Raw genomic sequence first — 12,759 nt, 5'->3', positions numbered from 1 at the left:
CTGTTAGCTAATAGCTAGTTAATTGCTAAATAAGAAAAGCAAAATGATACCTATGATACCCATCCCTACTTGCTAGACTGTGTAGCTTTCAATATATTTATTACAGATTTATAAGTTAGTCACATATTAGACAATATACTCACCCTGCAGTATTCGTTGATGGGTCTCAGCCTTTTCATGGCCACATCTCTAATATGGCTTCTCCTAAACAGGATTTTTCCTGAAAATAGTATGAAAAACCGACTTAGAAAAGACAACACAAGTATATCAAAAGGACCACAGTTACTTACTATACACCAATCAGGCAGAACATTATGACCACCTGTGCAATTTTATGCAGTGCACCCTGTTTAAAATGAATGAGGTGGCCAAAACACTTGAACCCCCTCTTCTTATAATGGACTCGAATACAAGTCCACTACTCACTTTGACATCAGTAATAAACACATAGTAGAATTATCCCCCTCTGATGCACAAAGACGACATTAATATGGTGTTTTGTAAGACTATATGTACTTTTCCCAACAAAGTAACAAGCCAATATTTTAATATTAGCAGCAGCTAGCTTAGCTTTAGCATACAGTATATTACTGTAGCTGACTAAAAGAAGAAACCGTATTTCTAGCTTGTTTTGAAACACGAGTGTTCAAAGCACACTTCCAACCATATGCTTTGCCCTCACTCAGCTGCAAGTTACTAATCTTCTAATCTTCGTCAGTCTGACTACACATTTGATTGTGATAACACAACACACACAGTATCAACATGCTTGCACTTGCAGTGGAAGATTCGAGTATAATAACATTAAAACACTACAAAGATTTTAGGCCTCTCACAATCCAATCATCCACAAAGCTCATTTTTCTTGGTTTCCATAATACTTGCTCTTTGAAAGTCCACAGGAACATCGTTAGTGAATCAGCATGCAGACAGAATACAGACAAATCATCAATACCAATGACATCACAATGAGATGGGTAAGGAGCTTGGTGAATAGCTGGCCTTTCCAAGTAATGAATAAATGATTTGGGGAAAGCAAAGTATGCTTGCATGACAGCTCGAATTCCTATTTCCTATTCTTATCTCTAGGCACAAATAACCACAGGCCCAGGCAAGCTGTGCAGCCATAACATTAACAAGTAATGGCTACAAATAGATCTCTTTAAACACTAACAGTAACCGTATGCAAGAAGTCTCACAGACAGCATCTATTTTCTGATGTTGAACTTTGCCAAATAAATTCAATGAGACCTTTTTAAATACACACACAAACTGGGCAGGAAGTCAAAAATGTAACAAATCCAGAATCCAATAGGGGCATGTTTAGAGTAGTTACTGTAATAAATGGTTGTCAGTGTTTTTAATAAGTATTTAAAGTAGACTTGGTGAAACATGATTCTCACTGGAAATGGCAACGGAGCAGTCAACCCATCTAATCCTCCATCCTACAAAACAATGCTTTTCCTGCTTCATAAACTCTCAAACCCACAAATTATTTTTTGTTTTTATAGTCACATATAAACTGTGATTATCACAGCAACTATGAATATTATTGCCATTGTGTCATGTAGGCTAAGGAAAAACACCCACCTGAGTCGAATTAATTCTGAACTAATCAGGTATTATTGACAGCGTTTACAGACACTTGAGTAACCAGTTTAATCAGAGAAATCAGCTTTCAGGTAACAAAGTTTACATGCACTTAAACCTGGCTACTGGAAATCCATGTAAACATGCAGCAGCTGAGTAATCTGATTTCTTCTCCACCTCTGATTTATTTTGGAAGCCTGGATCATAGATTTTAACTTTATAGTGACAGAAAACATGCCTTATGATTTTATTTCCCTTTTTCTTTCTTTTTGCTATGTTTGTGTTTCTGCAGTGTGACAGCTCAGAAGGATCAAGAGGAAAAGAGAGAGGAAGACAGACAGCTAATCCCCACACAAAGTGTTTGAATTCATTGTTTAAATATGAGCTTCTTTTTTTTTTTTTTTTTTTTTTTTTAAATCAAAGTGGCTTACTTAGACTTCTACAAGGCCCTGTACACGCAGGTGGACTGTTAATGATCTCTCTCTCATTTAGCCTTTGAAGCATGTCTGCAGCCTTTTGTTACATACATCTGCTGTAGGAGAAAGCTGATTAGATACTTCTTTAAGAGTATACCTGGCATACATTTTTCCAGGAGAAATCTACCTGGGGGAATCAGGTTCCCCTAATCTCCTTCCCCTGACTTCGGGAACCCGCTTTACCATTTACATGACGGTTGCAATAGAGTGTACGTGATCTGACCAGCCTAATTTCTCACCTGTGCAGAGCAGAAGCATTGTTGCATTGCCTGAAGGAGACTTGAAAAAGGAGATTAAACAAATTAAGAATGGGAAAAGACAGTGTAAATCTCTAAGGACACACTGGACACACTTGAAAACTAAAGAGATTTGAAAGTCAACCCCCCCCTCCCCTCTCCTCTTACTGCTCAAACAGAAAGCTTTTTTGACAGTTTTCCAAAGCTCTCCAGGGTCAAGAGAGAAGCACTGACTCAACACAGCTCACTCTGTATGCACAGCAGCTCATGGGTGCAACCATCGAAAAGGACTTGTGTGGGGACAGACGGAGGAAGGAGGCGAGCTGGAGCAGAGTAGATTTTCTGGCAAATCTGTGAGCCAGCAGTGATTAAGTGTATCAAACATCTGTGACCACACATGCCCCTTTTGCACTGCCTGTTTAAAGCAGGATTACTGGGGCCTTTTGCTGTGCTTTATAAAAAGGTGGGGACATGGTATTGGTGACAATTGCAGACCGCCCTTTATACCATCACTGGATCAGGTAAAATTGCTGTCTGTATAAAAGGGGAGAGGGGAAATTTGGTAATTTCTGAAAGGAGCCACTATTGACGATTGTGGAAATAAAAGCATTTATGACATGATTGAGATGCAGCAGTTATAGAACATGTTTATGATTGCAATAACATTTGGACACATTTGAATTCAGATAGGACTTAAAAGAACCACTCCAACATTTAACATTTAAGGTGGTCAGCTACTTTTCATTAAGTTAAAGCCACAATAACATGTCTGTGTGCTACAATTACTGGGATTTTAGGTAAGATGCTGACAGGGCAACTTAATAAGCTGCCAAATTAGACAGGTCAGAATAGTGGTCTCTCTAACAGTCAAGAGATGAACATGATATGAATGAGGCATAACCAACAAGGCCATTGTAAACATTTTTGCTATTGTGTGTATTTCTGCTGACTGTATGTAATGGAATGTACGGAATGTAAATTATTCAGCTCTACATACTCAAAATACTGTGCACCCTACTGTGGCAGGCAGAGAGATCTCCAGCACAACAAAGTAGCTACAAACATATATAGCATTGCTCTATCATTAGGAGCCGAAAGAAAAACGTCAACACATTTTTCAAACTGATAATGTACTTCTGGGATCCAAGTTGATGAAAGAGCATTACCTCATGCAGAGGCCCTAAAAAAGACAGACTCACATTCCACGTTGGGTTTTGATGCATCTTTTAAACATCCCCAGCATTAGATAATTGATCAACAGCATACTGGCTTTTTTTCTTATTCAAAGGCTGTTTAGCTGACACAGACATCGATTAATGTATCAAATGTAAATGTCATGTTTTAACTCATGAAAATGAACCAATAATAAAAAACAGTTGACTTCCTACTAGATAAAGATAAAAGGTAAGGTAACTGGCCAAGTTTAGACTTACTGGAAGTCCTGAAAGGTAAAGCATTGGCCCTAAGAAAACAAGCAGCCAAGCCTTTGGTGCGAAGACCTAGTTGAAAACAAAGCAGAAATTCTGCACTATGCACACACGCAGACGAGTCACTATGCTGATGTGGAGATACAAGGGGAGAAAAAAACAGCTTGGGGCCTTGAACAAACAAAACCAAGAAGGAAAAACCACTTCCGTGCCATGTTAGGTTGGCCTCAGCCCACAATCCAGACTTATGCTCTGTAAGTGAATGATTTTCTTTTGCCTTTGGGAAAGTTCTTCAGCATATGAAGCAGCTCAGAGTCCTTTTCAGAGACATGTATCACCTTATCAGAGCTCTAAGACTCATTCCCTTATGAGGTTTTCGAATAACATCAAGCTACTATTACAAAGAGATCCATAGTGAAAATCTTTCAGGATGCCACACTCCACTGGACCAGTTGAGGATTTATGTTTAGTGTGTCTCTCAGGGGAACCTGAATTGTAAGAGTAGTGAGAACTTACAAAGACTCACAACTCTTTACTAGAAGACAGAACAGATAAACTTTTTAATCCAAGAGTAAATCAAAGTACCTTAAGAATACGTAACAGTATGCATAGTCAGTATACTGTATATGTCTATGACTATAACAGGGATAGTATGAAAAGCATTTTTTTGTCTTCCTTCCCTCTTTCCTTTCTCTACTGAAGAGTCCATCCAACAAACTGTGTGTGTGTGTGTGTGTGTGTGTGTGTGTGTGTGTGTGTGTGTGTGTGTGTGTGTGTGTGTGTGTGTGTGTGTGTGTGTGTGTGTGTATTCTTTCAATGAGTTCCAGACCTGCAAGGCCACAAAACCCCCACTCATCCCATGCTTGGTAGGGGAGATATGGGTGGGGTTTTCGGGTGAGGCTCTCTCTTAAAAAAATTTCCCATAAAATTTTATGTCTGTAGGAATTGTTGTAGGCCCTTATTCCTTACAAACATAATTACTACTTGTAGGAAGCTAATGAAAACTAAAAATATTAAATCAATAATTTGATGAATGTAAAGTTGTCTAATACAGTGCAGATGGACCATATACTGAGAGTTCAACTGAATCAGCGGAATGTTTGGACAAAGAATCTTGTATGATTCACAGAACAGTGAGGTTTTGAAGAATTATGGTTTGTTCAGATTCTTCTGTTACTGAGTTATTTTGTATGTAGTATACAACAAGACATTCTGCCGTCTACTAATTTATCTACAGACTATCAATAACTATCACAGTGGTACACATATTAACCCACTGTGTGCAAGTGTTTCTGATGGCGTAATCCCAGAAAGTGAGACAAAGACCCGACAATACAGCGAGGGGGGACATAAAGTGACAGTGGCAAAGCCTTAGCAAAAAAAGCCACAAGTGCTCCAATTTCTTGATATATTTTTATGAAAAGGTTTATTCTAGACAACTCACATGAGTGAGAGAGAGCGAGACAGAGACAGAGAGAGGGGGGGTCTTTGGGGACTTTGTATGTTTAACTCTTACCTGGTAGGAAAGGAATGATCCTGCGCTTAGGATCTTTCTGGCCTCCTTCCACTGGGAATTTATCCAGCAATTCCATCTAAAAATACCACAATTAATTAAAGGTTAGCAGCACACAAACTTACATGTATACAAAAACATGCATTTTACACTACAGGATGGCTGAGGCTAGGAAGAGTTTCCATTTTTACAGATCAGTGCTTCCTACTAGGAATTCGACAAATAAAGGGAGGCCTGCCACTGATTAGAAATGTATTGAGCAGATGGTCTGTTTTTTCTCTTTCTACATATGCTGCTGTAGCTAGGGCGTTGTTAACAGCAAGGCACCAATGACATAGTGGAACAATTCTGTTCCCATAGTTTCCAAAGGCCACACAGCAGTGATCCCATACATCTCTTGATGACCAGGTCTCCCAGTTGGACTTTTGTTCTCTCTTTCTACAACTCATTTTGTCTTAAGGCTCTGTCTTTTGTTTTAAATTGCCAACATCTTCCTCCCTCTGTCATGCATAACAATAGATAATATTTCATCATTTTGGCCACAAATTCTTCTGTGTATATGTGTGTCTTCTTCATGCAGCTGAGGCCAATTAAATAAAACCTGGCCATTTTAGCACGGTTGGTGCAGTGTGCACTCCATCTCAAACGCATGTTTCCAACAATGGATCGCCACTTTGTCTTCACTTAAAGATTCTTGCACATTGCTTGAGAATATCTCATTTGAATAGTCAACCCAAACAAATTGAAGTTGGGAATATAAAAATACCTAAAATATAAATTTGCTAATTGTCCCCACTTTGAAGTTCTCACTGTGCTTGTGTGGGTTTCCTCCCACAGTCCAAAGACATTCACGCTAGCTTAATTGGTGACTCTAAAGGTGAGTGTGAATGGCGTGAATACTAAGCTTAAACTGAAATCTGATCTTCTGCTACCAAATAAGGATAAATAAACAGTTAGAAATGGCCATTTCTGACTGTTGTGCTAAAGGTTAACCTGACAGATGATTTATCTACCAAGGCTGTGCCATACAAAAGTATTTCAGGGTCAAAACGAACAGCCTCACTAAAAAAAAAACTAAAAGCTGGGATTGTTTTCATTTCCTCCACTGCTAAATAGCTGAACCTTGACTGGTATGTGAAAATTATTTCAAGAATATTCAGCACCAATGTTCAAACAGGGTCACAGTTTGTACTGTAGTATGTTTGCTTTTGATGGGTACATTTCAGATGAGATATGCATTCACAATTAAACTATTTCTAGGCCTTTAAATAATCTTTCTAAATCTCACTTGCTGTTACCAATACAAACAAAACATCACTGACAAGGCTACTCTGATGCACCTACTCTTGAATCCATCTTTACATGTCTGTGTCATGAAACAATGACAGTGTGCATCTATGAAAAAATTATATGTATAAATAAATATTGTATGTGCATAAAATATTGTAATTTTATAGGCCTTACCAATAAAAAAAAAAAAAAAAAAAGAAAACTCTTCCACACCTTCCTATGTACTTCCTTAAATGTAAATGTAAATGCAATAAAAGAAAGATAAAAAATTTATATAAAATTTCCATTGGACATAAAATTTGTTTAGCTACATCTTATTTGAGGCGAGGTGATAAAGAGGATATGGTGCTGAAGGGATTGATACATCTCAATTTTGTGGGCTACACTGATGGAATAACGTAAAGATAAAGCAACAGAGATATTCTGACAGTGTTGCCATCTTATAATTGTTTACCTGACTGCAACAACTGTAAGAACGAACTAAATATTTAAAGCTAACTGAAGACTACATTAGATGGCATCCTTCTACCAAGGTGTGTGGGATATAATAGATATTTCTGTTTAAAACTCCAAGGGAAAGATAACAGTAATCTCTAATTGGGAGAGGAAAATAAAACAAACAACCAAAATGCCAGAGTAGTAGCACAGTGAAAGTTTGTTTTTTTTTCTTTAATTCACAGTTTTAAATGATGAATAGCCCCTGAACAGTTAGTCAGCTAGATGGAAAACATGGAGTAACATGATATATGTTCAAGCATAAAGAGGACATATGTTTCACAGGTGAATGAATGTTCGGCCCTGCTGTGTTGGCCTCAGCACACATTTCAAGCGCTTGCACTGTAAGTGAATGAATTTCTTGGCTGTTCTGCAGCCAATCAGGCATCTCCGAATCCTTCTCGGGGACGTGTATAACCTTATCTGGGATCTGAGACTCATTACTATACAATGTAACATAATTCCTCAAATGCAAAAAGCTCCACAGTGGCATTTCCAGAAGGTTCTGTGTCTTTAACTTTTAGCATCTTAGCTAGTCAGGAATTTATTGTCTTTCTCAGGGGAGTTTGTATTGTAATTTTCTATCACTTAAAAAAGGAAGACTCAACAAAGTTACCAACGCTACCAATACCCACAGCAAGCCATAAACAGAAACTAAAACTGCATTTTAGACTTAAACAGTAAAAATTTGAAAGGAGGCAGGGAATGCAAAATAGCAAACACAGAATGAGGGATAAATATCAAGCCAAGCCATATCAAGTCAAAAGCCACAATTTCCTCTGAAAAAAGAAAAGAAAGGGGGAAGAGAACGAGTCATGAAGTCAGTCTTTTTGTCTAGAAAATTCAAACAGGTGAGTCACATTTGGAGATTCTTTAGGTACAAAGACAAGGTAAAGAAGAAATTCAGTAACAAAGAACTAAACTCAAAGCATCACTGATGTTTCACCACTGACACAGAGCTCTCTTAATTGAGACTGTATAAACAGAGAGACACACGCTGAGAAGCCAGTACCCCACACGCTCTAATTGTTCCCATGAGTCTGACTCGGAGCCCAGACACACCCAGTCTCTGTGTTTACTCTAAACCTTGTATCTACTCTGTAATCAGAGCCATTCCAACAAGAAAAGGCATCTGGAGAGAGTAAAGATGTCTCTTCAAAATACCAGTTAAATCATGCAGCCAACATAAAATATTCATGCTTTACAGGCAGGAGGATGACAGGCCAAAGCAGAACACCGTCAAACTCCACATGACTTTTCATGTCTACTATGAACTGTGTTTTAAATGAGATCCTGGTGTGTTCATTTGACTGCATGTCAGATGAGTACTATAGAGATGATTTAATGGATGTATATTAATAACAAAAAGAACAATTGTGAAGCACCAGACTGTTGAATGTTCCACAAACAATGACTGCTCTCTTTACAATCTTCCTATCTCAGTAGGCCCCTGACGCTTTGACTCCTACATTCATGTACTGTATGAGGTCATTTCTGACCCTTTGTATACAGCCATACTGCACACAAACCCTGCATTTAAGGTAACAAAAGATGTAATTTATACCCAGCAGCACTGTGTGAATGTTAACGATTGCCCTAATGCCCCTGGAATTAGAATGCCAGAGGCTTATCTGTGCAGTAGCTAAAACTGTAAGTTAGTTCAGTGGCTATAAACTGCACAGCCTTTTGTAGAGCAGAAAACAAATACAATCATTTCAAAATATGATACTATAATATTTTGCACTGCCAATGTATGTTTACCATTTCCACATGAATGCCAAGTATGTTCAGTCTAGATGCAGTCAATATAATATGAATGCCGTTTTTTTTAGTCAGTCTGCATAGATGTGTTAGATGTTTCACTTAAAACTCATGCACAAAGATTAACTACAGGCCCATGGTCATTAGGAAATATCACTACCAATGTTAATGGTACAGACAAATATCCAATCAGCTGTTTGATTAGCTTGGTGAAAAGCATTAGACACACACACACACACACACACACACACACACACACACACACACACACACACACACACACACACACACACACACACACACACACACACACACACACACACACACACACACACACACACACACACACACACACACACACCCCCCCCCCCCCCCGCAGGTTACTCCTGAGCCAGCTTACCTCAAGTCACATTTTTTGTTGCTTTTGTTTGCTGCTTGTAGTTGTTTTTAGATTATGGGATGATGCCAAAAAGCATTTTTTTGTTCATTATGCTTAATGTACAAAAACTAGGGCCCTCTATGGTAAAGCGAATCCTACATCCTTTACTTCACAAACAAAGCATACACACAAACAAAATACACAATTTAATCAAGCACACATTTCAGAATGAAGAAAAATGTCATCAAGCCAAGACATGTCTCTGGCTGATTATTATTCCAACTAATCATTTTATGAAGACTGTAAATGGAACCAATAGGTTAATAAATATCTATTACAAATACAACCAGAGCTCTTATTTTACATTGAAATGTATGTAATCCCAGTAAGCAATCATGAACAAAAAGAAATTTCTAAAATTGTTAACATTGCTAATACATACAGCTATGGTGATGAGGTCTGTGTGTTCTGTATAAATCTGTAAAGTAAAGTTTTAAGTGTTTTTCACTGAATTATTAAGATTACAACGTACCCAAGTATAAGCATATTTAAGTTATTTTTTATAGAACACTGCTTTGCTTAAGTATAATATACAGTATAGTATGTTTTAGCCTGAAAATGGCTGAAGTTACTGAGAACAAGAAGGAATTGCTACTTTGTGAAGTGCACAACAAGCAACTCCTTTGCTCTAAGCAAATTAATATGCCCACGCTTCAAAGTTTTGTTAATTCATTACTGCAGATGGAAAATATGTGACAGCTGTGCAACTCTGTACAAACAAGAAGCAAAGTATTACTTTAAAGCTGTAGGAAAGATTTTAGTGTATCCTGTATCCTAAGAGAGTGGGATTGGTGATATACCAAACAGTGTGAACCTGAGGACACGTAGGCAGCATGGAAACTGTTCTTAGTGACATGGAAATAAAATGCTAGGATGCTACATTGACCCTATGGCAGAAAAATGTCTGCACTTACCATCTTATAAACAGCACAGTCTATTCTTGTTCGTGATTTCACACATTAACACATGAAAACACCTGCAGGGTTTATATTAAAAGCTAATGGCTGTTTGCTTACTAAATATTACTTAAACTAATTTACCTAACCACTGTGTACCATGACACTTTTGTGCTATTCTGGGGTGCTACCTATTTTAAGACAATAGGTGGGTGAGACGTAGCAACATGGGTGAGAAGAACATCTGGCTCTCAAACAAGTATTTTCAGGAAGTGATTGTTGTCAGGCTTGTCAAACAGTGCATCAGAAACAAAGCATGATGCCTTGTTCTACAGCTGTTCCTATGCATTTGATGTCCGTACTTAGTACTAGTCTATTTTGTTTTTCAATCCCATTACCAACAATCATTACAAGGGCGATTAAGTGCAAAAAAACAACTTTCAAAAAGGTGAGGGAATGCAAATTGATTATAAACTTCCCTTTTTTTAGATTGCTTTCTGGATTTAACCAGAAAAAAAACATAACATTTAAGCTATCATCATTTTGAAGTCTAAGAAGGTGAATACATAGTCTGTGGTAAGTGACCACACAAAAAAGACTTTAGTTGAACTAAAGCATCAGCTGTTCTTGCCAGTGATGTTGACAGCATGTGGTGAAAACCACCACTCTGCAATGTGGAATTTATATATTATCTCCCTTTTGAGTCACAAGATGGGAAATTTAGAAATGGTATTAAGGGGACCTGAATGATGTCTCTGTGTCGCAATGCTGGCACCTATGATGCCCAATTATTTCTCATCATAGTCCAAATATATCAGGTCAATAATGATAAAACAACATTTCTAAAAACAGACGACCAACACAACTTTAAATTGCTGAAACTCTACAAAAAAAAAAACCTTTACTAGATAAAACATATTCAGACACTTCATTAAAGTGAAGTAAATAAAACATGCTACTTATCTAAAAAAATACCTCAGACCAATTAGAGATAAGAGACTGTGTTTTAATTTCCCTCACCCCTGAGAGCCCATCTGCATACTGTCAAAACTGTAGAAAGCAGCTGTATGGCATGATGGGGTGGATGATCAGTGATGGGGACTATATTTATCAATATTTATAGCAATATCGCCAACTTGTCTCTAACACCAGCTGTAATAAGTCAGTAGTCCAAATTGTAGGGCCCCCGCTTCGTACTCATGGTGTTAAGGGTTTGTAACTCTTAAATTTATAAAGACAAATAGGTATCCAATACCCCATAGCACACAACAATTTGTATCACAAACAATGTAGGCAATTTTTGGCAGGTCAAAAGACTAACTGCTGCAGCTGCTGCTGCTGCTGGTAACACTAGCAACAATATACTCTGTGAAAATAGTCTGAAATAACAGGAATGGATTACAGTCAGCAGATTCAAGCACTAGGCCATAATAACTGATGTAAAAGAGGGACAGCATCTTTGCTTGAATCAGAGGAGATAAGTGTGTTATTGTAGTACATTTCAGTCAAGAGCAGACAACTGCCCTGTTTCTCTCTTATCAACACAATACAAAGATTACTGTTCATAGTTATCCATGCACCTTTACTTTAGCACAGCCTAAACAGAATGGGGATCTAATTAAAAGACAATTATGTCTGTGATTGATAAGAGAAGGTTTTTGGCAGCATTTCCAAGTCTAATCAGCTTATAGAATGTGTAATGAAATTGTTTACACTCATCTAGGAACATATATTTTATAGCCTTACAAAACCTTGGTGGAGCATAATAGTTTTTTATTTCATTGCTCATGCTTTGACAATTCCTATAAATTTAATCAAATTTGGGGTGACAGTATGCTTTGCCTTAATCCACTGTTTTTCATTAAAAGTGGCTGGCTTACTGGGTTTTATGGAGTTCATGCTCTGTAAGCTCAGATGTGGCCAGCAGCCTGGATCCTTTGCCTTCAAAAGAGGAAGGGACACTACAATACTAATGAGATTCCCTTGTTGTGCAATGCACACTGCCAGCGTGATGCGCGAGAATGATTCAAGCATGTCTGTGGTCATCAGTGCTGTGTTGTTACATTCATCACTATCCTCTATTAACTTCATACATTCATTTTCCGAGTTCTCTCACACAGTATAATTACTAGTGTCATTTGGGTGGGGCAGGAATTGCCTGGCTACAAGTACTAGGCCTACAGGGGGACTGTGTTGCATAGAAAGAGAGGTTCCATTCCCTTTGAGGCCTATGATAGTCTTCGCCAGTGGAAATCTGGTAACTTTTGACACTACACAGTAATTATTACATACAGCTGTACACACACACATAATGAAAATCACCAGGACACACCAACACAGTTTCAAACATGCACACACTCACCTGCAGGTCAAAGAACTTGCTGTAGCGTCTGAAAATGATTTCTGTGTCGCCATCGCTCCAGCACACTTTGATGATGTAAACCTGGAAAAGAAAAAGACAAAAAAATAAATGGGGCACTTAACCATTATTGTCAAATACTTGATAATCTGAATCCCGTCTGGGCATCAGTCCTGACTCATAGTGCCAGTAATTGGCAGCTGCGTGACTCTGAGGGTAGCATGTGATAGCAAACAGCATAACTTGTCAGGCAATACCAAGCAGCAGCTCCTGTCAT

General features: G+C 38.0%; 1 protein-coding gene across 5 annotated transcripts in view; it reads right to left on the bottom strand.

Moving 5' to 3' along the window:
- Positions 1–12,759, bottom strand: part of sh3pxd2b (SH3 and PX domains 2B) — a 31,870-nt gene that overhangs the window by 16,421 nt on the left and 2,690 nt on the right. For 4 of the 5 annotated variants that reach the window (XM_067491872.1, XM_067491874.1, XM_067491873.1 and 1 more), the window contains exons 2-4: positions 12,486–12,566; positions 5,246–5,321; positions 144–220 (exon numbers count right to left, since the gene is read on the bottom strand). In XM_067491872.1, the coding sequence (XP_067347973.1) occupies positions 144–220; positions 5,246–5,321; positions 12,486–12,566 (234 nt within the window). Of the gene's footprint in view, positions 1–143; positions 221–5,245; positions 5,322–12,485; positions 12,567–12,759 lie in introns of those variants that run through there. The other variant, XM_067491876.1, reaches the window with a different exon arrangement.

The sequence above is a fragment of the Channa argus genome, chromosome 22 (assembly GCF_033026475.1).
Source record: "Channa argus isolate prfri chromosome 22, Channa argus male v1.0, whole genome shotgun sequence".
Lineage (NCBI taxonomy): Eukaryota > Metazoa > Chordata > Actinopteri > Anabantiformes > Channidae > Channa > Channa argus.
The sequence above is the reverse complement of the archived record's forward strand: the minus strand, read 5'-3'. Positions and strand labels throughout refer to the sequence as shown.